At 41.8% G+C, this 14,243-nt stretch overlaps 1 protein-coding gene across 2 annotated transcripts in view; it reads left to right on the forward strand.

Annotated features, from left to right (window-relative positions):
• Positions 1-14,243, forward strand: part of TTLL11 (tubulin tyrosine ligase like 11) — a 623,794-nt gene that overhangs the window by 539,148 nt on the left and 70,403 nt on the right. For both annotated transcript variants that reach the window (XM_078641848.1, XM_078641849.1), the window contains one exon: positions 7,957-8,214. In XM_078641848.1, the coding sequence (XP_078497974.1) occupies positions 7,957-8,214 (258 nt within the window). The remainder of the gene's footprint in view (positions 1-7,956; positions 8,215-14,243) is intronic.

The raw sequence follows: 14,243 nt of genomic DNA on the forward strand, positions 1-14,243 counted from the left end.
ACACGTATATTTACACACACACACACTAGAAGATGAAGGGTCACAAGAAAAAGGCTGCCAACCAGGTCAAAAATACGGATTTCAAATGATGTAATGGGTCATAAACCAATGAAATGTCCAAGAAAGAAGTGATTCAAACAGACAGACTCACCAAAGAACAAAAATATATTTCCATTACAATGTTTCATCTCCTGCCTTCCTCAGGTATTACAAGATTGTGGGCTCAATGTGTATATGTTATATATATTTACGAATAAGTCCTAAGGTCTTTGGAGCACCTTAAAAGAGCACCAGTTTGCATTACACAAGGTCAAATTGATTTTATTTTAAGTACAGGCGATAAAAGTGAATTGTCCAGAATCAAAGGATGTTGAGCCAACGCCGGAACTCTAAACTGCTTTCCCAGATCCAAAGTCATTAGGCTACATACATAGTTCTCAATTTATATGTGAAAGTCATCCAAAACGTTTATGCCTGTGTATGATCTCGTATACCAAGAACACTCTCTGTTGAAATACCTGTGTGAAATAAAAAAACAGAAGCAACAAATACTGGAAGGTTCACCCAGAGTGTTGCTTAGGAATACTTGCACGCGTTTGTTGGCCTAGTCATATGAAAGCAGGTATGTAGTCCATACAACCTAAGTGCCATAAATGTCCACTTGGATGAGGTAGTTGCTTGGTGTCCTGGTCCGGTAAGCATACAGGAACTGAATTAACTTTGCGTGAATGCCAAGAGCCTTGGCCAATGGCGCAAGCTCCCTCCTGGTACGCTAAAACAAATAGACCCCATTTGGTAGGCATTTTAAGAATAATTTGTGATTAATGACTTAAAACATCCAGAGTATTGTATGTCTGCCAAGCAGCAGTCACATTATACCAACCTACGCGGTAACAGTTAGTATGAGCGCTCAGCACAGTTAAGGTACAAGTAAAGTCCTTGAATCAAATGTAAATATGGTGCTCAAAGAATGAGGGGGATGGTTACCACAACCCCACAGATCAACCACAGAGGTACAAGCTATAAATTGTCCATCCGAGCACTCGATCGATATCAAGAAAAAGTTATTTCTGGTTTTCACCAATCCATTTAATATCCAATATCTTCAGTTGTATTCCAATCATACATCCAAAATTATGAAACGATGCAGCCAACACGTGTTTCGTCCGGTCAGTAGGACCTTTGACTTCCTCAGGGCTGCAACCCAAGATAACCACAATAAGTAACATTTCCTATATACAATATATACAGTTTAACCAATTTATATCCTACTCTCCAATAGGTTTTCTAGAGAGATAAAGGGATACATCCACAGACCGTAGAAAACTACATAGTAAGTGTTGAAAGAGAGGACATGTAAGCCACAATCGTGCTTTCATCAGTACTGTCTTGTATTAAGTCATAAAGTAAAATTAGAATGAACAACTATCGTTCTAACACAAGCAAAAAGATTTTATATATACTAAGGGTTCCCTGGTGATGCCACAGATGCTAGGTCCACGCACAATGAAACTAAATATGTCAATTTAATGAGTACTCACTCTGACTCTACACAGTAATGTAGATGTCATACCCCATCATCAATGACAATAATCCTCCCGCACCACCTATTTATGGGTTGGTTCGAGGCGGAGCGAATCTGGGGCCAAGAAGGGAGTGAGTGGATACAACATATTCACTATTGGGGTCGATTTATAGACGACTGCCTGTTAATTTGGACAGGTACAGTGGAGAGACTGAAGGGTTTCTTTGATTATTTGAATGACAATGTATATAATCTCAGATTTACAACGGCTTACGACAGCCAGAGTATTACTTTTCTGGATGTGGAGCTGTTTATAGAAGGAGACAAGATTAAGAGTAGGATGTACAGGAAGCCAACGAGCTGTAATGCGATTCTGCATGCTGAGAGTTGCCATCCCAGCAGTCAGAAGAATGGCATACCTTATGGTGAACTGATCAGGGCCCGACGTAACTGTGCTCTTGATCTTGATTTTGACAGGAATTTAGCCGATATGACGGATAGATTTTTGAATCGTGGATATAGACAGGATGTAATCAAAACTGCAGTTTCCAGAGCTAAGAAAGTCAAAAGGAAATCTACTTTAACTAGACAAACTAGAGGATCAAGAGCGAAGGATCAGAAGGTCAGACTAATAACAAATTATGGTCTGGGCAGCTCTAGACTCTTTTCCATTCTTAACAGACATTGGCATCTTCTTTTTATGGATCAGGACCTGAGACCATTTATTCATGATAGACCGAGTCTGACCTTCAAGAGGGGAAATACTTTGAGGAATATGTTAAGTCCTAGTTACCCTGATAAATTGACTAAAACAGATTGGCTAAACAGTTTTAAAGGCTTTTACAAATGTGGGAGATGTGTCTCATGCAGATGGGCTAAAAAGAAGGTTCAAAAGTTCAATTACAATGACTCAGGTGATTACACGATTGGAATGTTTATCAATTGTGATACTACATTTGTGGTATATGTTATTACTTGTACGTGCGGTAAGATATATGTGGGGAGTACTATCAGGAGGCTGAGAGATCGAATGGCTGAGCACTTTAGAGCCCTAAAAAATGGGGACACGCGTTATCCGATTGCATCTCACATAGTTCAGAATTATGACAATCAGGAGCAACACACTTTTTCCTATCATGGGATTGATCACATTAAGCCCGACCCCCGTGGGGGAAACAGACTTTTAACATTGAGAAGAAGGGAAGTTTTATGGCTGATCAAATTGAAAGCCGTGGAATGTGGGCTCAATGTTGACCATGAATTTGAATTTTACTTAGGACAGTAGGTATGCATATATGTCAGACAGGGCTGAACTAACAACTAGTTATCACTTTTTGATAACATTGACATATTAGTACCATGGTCCCCATTCATTAACTTACCGCAATTATCGCAGTTATTGACTAAAGGATGGAGCAATATGTTAATTATCTTGTCTCTAGACAATGACAGCTCGGATTTAGAGATAATGTGTTTCTAAGTACTTATGGAATAGAATTTATATGATGAAAATGGACTACTCTTAAACAATTTTTGTATTTAGTTTTTACTTTTCCGCCACTCTGTTATACTTCTCCGACGCTTTTTTCTTCTTTTCGTGTTTTGTGAACAATTTGCTTAATAACTGTGTGTGGAATGGGTGGCTGAGGATGCTGCGGATGTCGGGGTTAAACAAGCAATGAATACTGGAGTTATGTTACTAATGTGAGGACTGGGAAAATGTGAACGGTACGACAGTTAGTCAAAAACTATTACTGTATGAAGACTCTAATTGAGTATACTGGGTATTTCTGTTAACGATAAGATGCCTGACTCAAGATGGCGCGTGTTTGTGACATACCGATACAGCAGAATACCGGTTGTCCGATTAAATGTATATATCACAACATGATAATATGACACAATTAGTATGTGTGGTTTACCACAATACAGAGTGAAATACCCAAAAGATATGAGACCTCAAATTTTGAACCTACGTGAGCGGAGTAGATTTACGAACTACCTGACTTATAATACGGTTCGGCTACTGAGATGAATTCTAAGTGTACGTACCACTAGAGATATTTTCTACTGTTTAGATCAACAGTAATAACTAATGTGATAATGAATTACCGTTACTCCGGGTGGGGACAGTGAAGTAGGACTTGAGCTGTTACGGGGTATAAATAACCATTACAAGATGGCGCCGACGCAGAACGCCACTTTATACGCGAGGAGACTAAACTAAACGGTAAGCAGGAGTAAAGAATAATCCTCACGTTATCAAGGAGAGTAAGATTGGATATCTTATCAGTATGCATTTTATTTACAGACACGTACACGTGTAATGCGAGGGATAGGATTGGAATACCAAGAGATTGGAATATAACGAGATTAGGAGGTAAGAACTGTAACATTAGAACATAATATGGTCCAATTGTGACCAATGGAGATATAAACATTGTATAAAATAGCAGTACTTGATATATGATATATACATATATTTTCTCGAAATAATTGCAGGATGTTACGTGATTAGATATTCGCATACAGTTTGGAACACGGTGCTGGAAAATTACGCTTGGAGGTGAGGGCACACAGTATACAGATAACCTGGTGCGGGAGGATTATTGTCATTGATGATGGGGTATGACATCTACATTACTGTGTAGAGTCAGAGTGAGTACTCATTAAATTGACATATTTAGTTTCATTGTGCGTGGACCTAGCATCTGTGGCATCACCAGGGAACCCTTAGTATATATAAAATCTTTTTGCTTGTGTTAGAACGATAGTTGTTCATTCTAATTTTACTTTATGACTTAATACAAGACAGTACTGATGAAAGCACGATTGTGGCTTACATGTCCTCTCTTTCAACACTTACTATGTAGTTTTCTACGGTCTGTGGATGTATCCCTTTATCTCTCTAGAAAACCTATTGGAGAGTAGGATATAAATTGGTTAAACTGTATATATTGTATATAGGAAATGTTACTTATTGTGGTTATCTTGGGTTGCAGCCCTGAGGAAGTCAAAGGTCCTACTGACCGGACGAAACACGTGTTGGCTGCATCGTTTCATAATTTTGGATGTATGATTGGAATACAACTGAAGATATTGGATATTAAATGGATTGGTGAAAACCAGAAATAACTTTTTCTTGATATCGATCGAGTGCTCGGATGGACAATTTATACATTATACCAACCTGACTGTACCTACTGAATGCACAGACGTGGCTTATTTCCAGACTGTCGGGCACTTGGATCCCTGAGGATCTGTTATATCCTCCAAATCGTTGCCCCATATGCTGCCAGAACCTTTCCTAAGGGAGATCTTTGCTCTTTCGTACCCCTGCTACGAGAGAAGTAGGGTCAAGGCTCCACACAATGTCTGTGAATTCCAAACTCTTAGCGTGAGAAGGAATGAGTGACTCTCTGGAGACTATCAGTGCGTCCATACTTTGACAGAGCAGCCACTCCCTAGTAGAGAGAGACCAACCATTTAAATGCAGGCGCTGTCACTGCCCTGAATTAGGCTCTGGGTGTCCCTGCATACATCTTTCTTCCATGCTGACAATAGAAAAAATGTTTTATGAGCAACTGAAATGAAATAGAATAACTATATCTGATTACATGTTTCTGTCAACTTGTTAATGTACCCCATGAAAACCAAAAGTGTGTGCCTTTAGGTCTTGATGAAATATATCACATTTATTATTACCCACAATGTGCTAGTTTTTTTTTGTTTTAATTATTGTTATTATTTTCTTTAATAGCACAACACATGAGTCCAATATAAGTTAGCAATACATTATACATCATTGGAATTCATTCAAACAGGCTAGTTTTTTTTAAGACAGTGCATTAATGCGCCATTTAAGTCCGGTCCGCCATCACTGTCTGGCGTCTAGAGCAGGTATTTGGTTGCCAGGCGAGCATGCTAACTCCATATTAGAGTCTCTAGACCAGGTCTCTCCAAAGGTTTCTATAACAAGAGCTACGTTTGGTAATTGAAAATAGCCCAGAGCTACTAATGACTGTGACCATTGTAATAGTAGTGGTCCATCAAATACAATAGTGACCACACCTTGCGTGATTAATAGTAGAGACCAACCAGATGCATGTCAAAATATCAAGTGACAAAATAGGACCCTTTCAAAATATTTCCAGAATATGACTATGTAATATCATGAAAGTACATATATATATATAGTTATGTATAGATCTGCTATTCTTAAATCCACATCTACATACTTGGAGAGGCATCTATCTTCAAGATAAATAGACATGTAGTTAAGAATATAAATGAAATGAACTTATAAATACTTATCTTAATTTTACTGCAATTGCCGATATTCTGGATACAGTACTGTGGCTGGACAACATTTAAACCGAAATATTGTAGTAGAACACCAACCACCCCAAAGCATATGACAGGGTTACTAACAGCGATGCCAGGAAAAGCTTTATAACATCAATTTAAAATGGCTCCATGTGACTAATGAAATAACATTAAAAACAGAAAGTGCCCACCAGCACGAAGGAAATACTAACAGCTATAAATCTCTTTGAATAAGTTTGAACTATCATTCAAAGAGCAACTTTAAATATGTTTTAGATTGTTTATTTTGTATTTATTTTTTAAATATCAGTATATTGCTTTCTCGGAGTACATGTTTTCTATCAAATATGCACTTTCCAAATTGTATTAACACACTCAAAGAAAATCTTCACTGTGTGCCTTAAAAATCAGCTTTCATGCATGGTCCCCAAATGTCAGCTTGTAATTTCCCTGGTACAAAGTCATCCCATTGACAGTGACTGCTCCACCAGCCCAGGTATTACCATGTCATGCCACAAATGCCCAACCTAATACTAAAAACACCTACAGTATGACATGGACGTCCACCATTATGTCAGAGCCTTCATTGTGCCATGGCTACCCACCTTAATGCTAAGAATCACTACATCATGTCAGTCATGGACATTTTTATTGCAAAAATGGACACAATATAGCCTACCGTCCCCTTCCCTCTTGCCTCTCCTCTTTTCCTCAGTCATGCTCTGACCCTTACTGACAACACTTATCCTGCTCCTTTTTTGAGTCACCTTCACTCTCTTACTACCACCACTTCATTCTCTCTCATGGACTACCATCATCTCAGCTTCTGATCTACTGTACTTGTTTTCCACTGTGTTGTCCTCCTCCTTTTGTGGAAGTTCATGCCCAAAATGCACGCTCCTCGCCACAGTGAGATTTGCTTACATTGAAATATTATGGAGTATAGGTAAAATATGATGTCAGAAAGTCCATTTACTAGTGCAAATTCACATATTGTGAATCCTGAATTTGCTTGCATAAATTATGCTGCTTACAATCCTTAGTTTTAGCTATGTGTATCAGGCCCATATGAATATAATTATAATAAGACACAGAGAAGTCGTGTTATCTTTTTGGACTAGGTTTTGGCAGAGATGATTCTTCTCTAGTCTAGGCGACCGCTGTCTCCTTATTTTATTGAGACCAAGATCTGTGCCCCGTGGTAAAATAGCCTCTCTGTTGACACAGGAGGTGATCTATGAGGTGTATGTGTGTGTGTGTGTGTGTGTGTGTGTGTGTGTAGGGGGGAGGTGGGGTTACTAAAATAACAGAACATTCCACTATGCATTTCTATTACGAAGAAGGGAAGCCTTCCACTTGTACAACATAGAATCGGTGCATCTAGGTTTAGCAATTGATCAAGAATTAATAATTCAAGATTTTGGTTTCTAGCTGAATTGTTGCACAGAGCTGACCTGTGGTTAACCTCTTTCTCTGAAAGACTGTGTGTACTTTTACTGCTGCGAATACCTACTCTACATGTCATATGAGACCTCTTTTGTAAATTATTCATATTTATGAAAAAGATACATTGCAAATATTTATCCTAAGTTACAAATTGAATCTAGGATTGGGTAAATATTACCAAGTGCAAAATTGTTCTTTAAATTTTTTTAAATGTTGATACAAGTGAGGTTGAGCTGTCCCATCAATGCATGTATTATCACACAGTAGACTGAATTAGCTTAGCAGTCCGTTCCCAACCCGAAAACAAACAAATGCCCTGCCAGTTAAAATGCTTGATACTTTTAATTTAATAAAAGAGCACTCCTCAATATTAAGCATGTCAACTACTCATGGTGGTACGCCCAGTATATTGACAACCCATATTTACTTTTAGAAATATGATTCCGCGTCTTCAGGTTTTTAGAATGAAATATCCAGCTTTAGTGTTATTTTGTTATATGGAGATTTGTGTAAAAAAACCTTTAAAAAAACATAAATTAGGTTAGTTTTTGAGATTTATTAAAATGTGTTTATCACTTTCTGAAGAGGAAGCTTTCTTTTATTATCCTCTACTTCAAGGTCTGTTGTGCTTAGGTTGTGTTTCTCATATGTTGAAATAGGTTGATTCCGCCTGAGAAGCCATTGGATGTCAAGAAGGAGATACAGCCACTTGGCTCGCCAGAGAAATTAGATCCAGATGCTGCCGTGATTCTAGAGACCAGCCTACCATCTCTTTGTCTCAAACAAGTGTTCCCAAAGTACGCCAAGCAGTTCACCTACCTGAGAGTGGTGGAACGTGTTGCTTCCCTTTTTATTCGATTTCTTGGCATTAAAGGAATGAAGAAGATGGGGCCTACAGGATTTCGAATGTTTATAAGGTAAGATATTTTAGATTTGGGTGAACAATACTTATAGTATCTTGAAGATCCATATTATCTTTGTCTATTAGGCTGGAGAACAGTTGTGCATGTTAGGCCTTGGCGAAAACAAAAACATTGATTGACCCAGCTTGAGCTGGATCGTGACATGAGAATAGCCCATAGTCTCTAAGGGCAAACCTCTAGTAATCCTCTATATTATTAGGTGATGTTAAATGGGTTCATTCAGATGGCTATAGATATGGATATAATATCCACCCCCAGCTGTGATGGAGTAGCTGCACATGGGACACAGTATTTCCAAGTAACTATCCTTCCAAATTAATAGAATGGAAAAAACCTGGAACAAAAAATATATCAGCTTTAGTTGTGTTGCAATGAAAAAATGTAAACATTAAGGAATTCAATATTTTTGTGATTACAAAAGAAATAAGGGGGCGTATTAGTGCTAGATGCTGTTTAGGTTTAGGATTGCACTCAGATCAGAGAAAGGGCCAGAGTGAAAGTTCAGTTGGGTTAATATTACTGTTAGGATTAAGATTAAGTTTGGGTAAGGTTGACTAAAAATAATTGTTGTCATGTAATTGAGTCTGACTAAGGATGACCAAAACTATAGTTGTTGCAGAATAATTCCTTAGTGGTTGGTTCTTTTTGAGAGACAAAGTAATGTTCACTTTAAAAATGTTGAGGTGGGTTGTTCTGGCTGAGTCTCTGTAATGCTATTGTCCATAAATGCCTCTTGATAATGGGGCATATTAAGAGGTATCTGGTGTTGTAATAAAACCAACACAATACAAGATTTGTTCAAGGGCTCTATGAAATTGGCTGAGGTGGCAATGTGAAAAGATATGTCAATTTTTAACTGTAGGGGAGGCACCACGGGAAGAAAATGAGGGCAGATGAGAAGAAGCAGAGGGTACGGGCAAGGCAGTTTGGAGAGCACAGACCCAATGAGACAAAACCAAAGCGACATGAGTGCTGCGAAAAGGGGGCGTGGCCTCCATAGACCTCTCAGCAATACCGCTTTGTGGGAAATACTGGAGGCAACAGGAGCAGTGGTTGGCCCCCAAGGACCCTCTGGACCCAAGGGGACTTCATCCCCCGGGCAACAGAGGCACGTTTACAGGGTGCTGAAAAAAGGAGAGTGGCCTCTAAAAACCTCTCAGCAATTTCGCTGTGTGGGCCTTACTGAAGGTAACAGGAGGGCTTGATGGCCCCTAAGGACCCTCTGGAACCAAGAGGACTTCATCCCCCAACCATCAATGTGCCAGGGGGCGCATTTGAAGAGTTGTTGGCCCCCAAAGACGTCCTTGTGGGCCAACTACTCCTCCTGTTACTTTCAATAAGTCCCACACTGCGTGATTTCTGAGAGCGGTGGCCCGCACCCTTTCTCTACCACTCTGCATACACGCCTCCTGATGCACTACTAGTTGGGGGATGAAGTCCCCTTTGCTGCTGGGGGTCCTTGGATGCGAACAACCCCTCCTGTTACCTCCTGTAATTCCCACACAGCCGGATTTCTAAGAGGTCTTCGGAGGCCAGATCCCCTTTTTCCACCACTCTGTAAACGTGTCCTCTGGTTGGGGAATGACGTCCTCTTGGATGCTGAGGGTTCTTGAGGGCCAAGAAGCAGTCCTGTTCCTTTTGCAAGTCCTACACATCAAGATTTCTGTGAGCTGGTCAGAGGCACCGCCCCCTTTCTCCACAACTCTGCAAAGACCATTACCCATTAAAAAAAAACGTTAGAAATTCCCTGAAAAAAACAAAGGTTACAGAGGGTTATAGTTAGGCTCAGATTTCACTCGTACAAAACCAGTGAAATTTAGCAGTTATAGTTAGCTCAGCTAACTATAACTCGCGCCCCAGTAATGCACTGCTTATGACCTCGCATATTATATCACTAATGACATGGTCAGTGATATTTTAATTTTTTGGTTTGTTGTTGTGTCATTCACATTTTTCTTCCACCCATTACAGGTTACAGTGTGGAGCAGTGGTTCAGCCCACTTCAGCCAATGGCTAACTTCACTGTGAGGGATGGCATTCTTTCCTTTCAGAAGGAGCATATCCGCCCACAAAGTAGTTTTCTTCAGTTTCACGGGTCTACCAGTCAACTCTAAAGCCACTGTTCCCAGGACAGATACATAAACACCAGTTGCTTTCACTTTGAATGTATTCTTGCATTAGTAGCCGCTGCTTTGAGAAAAGAGTGGGGAGAGCGTGGGGAAAAATAAATAAATTAATTAAAAAACACTTACCTCCTGGCCGCCGTCTCGGTCCTCTTCTGCTCCTCTTGACTTCCGGCAGGCTCCCTAGACCAATCCATACACTGCTCTCATGCTGGTAATACCCTGCCTGAGAGCAGCACCATTTGCGGCCTGGTTTGCTGCTCAGTCAGAGCATAGGATTCTTTTCCTGTCTCCACCTGACTGTGCAACACAACTCAGGTGGAGAGATCTAAATGCGCATGGCGGTTTGGCCATCCTAAGACATGCATTTGCAATGGTGCCACCGATGTTGCTGCGATGCGGATGGCCTGACCCCGCCCCGACGCGGACTTGACTCAGCAAGGTAAAAAAAAATGATAATACCATGTTTTATTATCATTTCATTTTTTCCTTTCTTCACTGCTGAGAGCAGTGGGGCGACGCTTCTCCACCAGAGGAGCTGCCGCTGTCTTGCATGGTCTCACGAATAGCCCAGTCCTACTGTTGCCCCTGTCGAAATCGTGGGGAACTGCCACTCGGGCAATCCTTTTCTGATTTTAACTGCTACTACCAATGTACCCTGTCTTGTACTAATTCAATATTTGTATTATACTTTTGTTTCTGTCACTTCCAACAAACCCTTGTATATTAAACTGCTAGTATGTTGTTTATGTAAACAACAATAACCTCAAACTTCCGAAGGGTATAGCTACGTGGTAGAGCATTTGATTACAGATCACAAGGTCCACTGTAAAAGTCTACTCTCCTCATCCTAGACCCTTTTAAATTCAGGTGGCGTCTTTTCAAAAGTTTTTTTTATAGAACATCCTGTCTCTCCCTCCTGCACTCCGCCTTCTCACTTCCTATGCTCACTTCAGAAAATCACTCAAAACCTGGCTTTTCTCGTTAGCTCACAACTAGTTCGCCCCACGATGTACCGCACAGCCCTCCCACTCCAGCGCCAAGAAACCGTAGGTGAACGTGCGCTTTACTAGTCCCATTTATCATATCATATATCATATCATCACTGCGGTGCACATGGAATTGTCTCTGTACTGTAAAATGTGGGTTCAAGAGTGCTTGCTAAAGTATTGAAGTTTAAAGACCTAAGCAGTTGTAAAATAGTTATTTGTCAAAATAACTATACTCCTACTACTGAAGTACAAATTTTTCAGCCTTCGCAAACTCTCTAGTAACAAGCAGAATACAGTCAACAGTACACTAGAGATGCAGTTTACTCATTGAAAGCAGTTATTTTGGGTGTGGATATTGCTCAGCGGTAGAGCATTTGACTGCAGGCAATAGATTGCTGGTTTCAGTCTGTGTCCCCACTTGTTAAGTCTTGCTAACTACCCGCATTAACTGTTTTGTTGCAACACTGTTGTAAGTTTACAGTGGGATAAGAGCCCGCCCATTGCTTACCTTTGGTTGTCTTCATTGTCACTCTCATTTGCTTGCTTCTTATTCATCAGCTGTGTGGGCTTCCCTTCCTCTTCTTGTATATTCCCCTCCCCTGGATCATGGACGCATTACTGTGCACTTCCAGTGCTCGCTTTTTCAGGTGCTACGTCTTTCTTATTGTTTAAGCACTGTACGTGAGTGCATATGTTTTACAATTGTTTCCCATGTGTCCTCTTGCCCTTGAACTTCTTCCCCAAGTCGTGTTCTCACCCCGTATGCTTTCTCCCTGCCAGTTCCACGTTGTTATCTTTAGACAATGTTGCTTCCCCTCCTCAGCCCCCTGTGTTGCATTCCCCACCGCGCCATTGTGTTGCTTCCGCTCCCCCTTGTTGCTTACACCTCGATTTGCTTCCGCCCCTGTGTTACTTCCCCTGTTTTGAATCCCCCCGGCCGCCTTAAAAACACAAAAACTCTTGTGTATTTTTTGGTTTTTAGTTACCAATCAAACTCAGATCGGTAATGAAAAATAAAATAAAAAGCAAGCACCTCATTTTGTGAGTGCGTGCATGCATGGTGATCACGTTTGCACCATTACACAGTAAACCACGTCAGAAGGCTTTTTTTTTTTATGTAGCTGTGTGGTATAGCATCGGTAATGCTGTGCCGTATGACTGAAACCATTGGCAAAGTCAGTAGGTGCTAATGGCAAGACCGATTGGCTTTCCCAAAGCTTGTTTTTTTTAGGTATCTTTTTGCTTTATTTCAGATTATTTCTTACACACTGTAGTATAAAACAGTGATTCATTGATGTGAAAAGGGTAACATACCACATTTTTATATTTTTTTCCCAGCACACCTTCAAGGTTTCAAATTTCATTTCATGAAACTGTGTACTAAAATATAGTACCATCATGGCGACTCTCCCCACCCCCCAGCACATGGCATGCATAAAAATAAGTACACACGGCACAGGTATTGTATTGGGAAAAATTGCTGCAAGTTTATTACATACAACGTTATGTAATATGGTGGGTTATCTTACAGGCGATCCAAGGGCAGGCAGCATTCTTGCCACCTGCCCGCCTGATGAGCCGAGCAGCACTGGGGTGAACCCCATCTGTGCTGCCCCTTCTGGTGATCCTCCTTCCGGATCACGTGACACCTGGTCCCTTCCTACCCACGCCCCTTTCAGGGCGGAGCGTAGCAAGGCAAGCCCCCGGTTGTTCAGGCCCACAACCGCCCGAAGGACTCACGGAGCAGTGACCGTGGCATGTCCGGCGTGACAAAGAGGTCGTCAGCGTGGAGAGGGGGGCCTATGTACCCCTCGCCCCGTCTCTCACCGGACATGGCGCGGCCCTGCCTGTGCCCAGGAAAGGGACTCCCCTAGAGTCCCTGCCCCCACAAGGGGAAGTGGGGGTGTGAGTTGCCCAATGATACTAGAGGGCCGCCCTCTTGAGTGGCCTCCTGCGGTGGCCTCGGGCAGCCGCAGAGTGGGAATAGCCAGTGCTTGGGTTTAATTTCTGTACAGTTTAAATAAAGGAAAACGTTATTTACTGCCAAAAGACCTAATTCCGCTTGCGGATGTCACCCACTTCCGCTCCTTCAGATATCAGTCTCTAAGGAAAACGTTATTTACTGCCAAAAGACCTAATTCCGCTTGCGGATGTCACCCACTTCCGCTCCTTCAGATATCAGTCTCAAAGGAAAACGTTATGTTCGAGGCATGTGGGCTGCTAAATTCATATCTTAGCATTAGATCGCCGCCTAGTGTTGGGTCCGGATGATCGCACATTGTTGTCCTGGAAGAGTCTTCGAAGTATCCTGAGATAGGTGGCTCCTCCCCTGGACTACAGTGCGCATGGGCATCGGCTCCATCCCCAGATTGTTTTTTTCCGCCATTGGGTTCGGATGCGGTCTCGACGTCTCTCTGTCGGAACCGAGAAAAACTAACTTTTTACGGCCAAAAGGCCTTGTATTCTTTGCGTCGGTATTGTTTGCGCACGGTCTTGAGTTCTTCCGTCTCTTGGAGTCGGAATCAACGGAGTGCTTGCACTCTTCGGACATCGAGGCCTTCTCATCGCGACACGACGCAACATTCCAGCATGGAGCGGAGTCCGTTTAAGTACTGTCCGCTCTGTGGGTCCAAATACCCACATATCGACGTGCACCCGGTCTGTAACAAATGCCTTTCACCAGACCATAACGAAGACAACTGCAGGGCCTGCGCAAAATTCAGGTCAAAGAAGACACTCAAACTTCGGCGCGCGGTGCGCCTTGAGGCCAGACAAGCGGCCCCGGCTCCAGAAAACATCTTCGGCGACCGAGAAGAGGAGGACCAGAGCCATCATCTTCAAATCTCCCCGCCCGAGACGGAGGTCGAGGCAGATCCGGAGGACGACGACGGAGTCGTGGATCAAGGCC

This window comes from Lissotriton helveticus, chromosome 5_1 (assembly GCF_964261635.1).
Source record: "Lissotriton helveticus chromosome 5_1, aLisHel1.1, whole genome shotgun sequence".
NCBI lineage: Eukaryota > Metazoa > Chordata > Amphibia > Caudata > Salamandridae > Lissotriton > Lissotriton helveticus.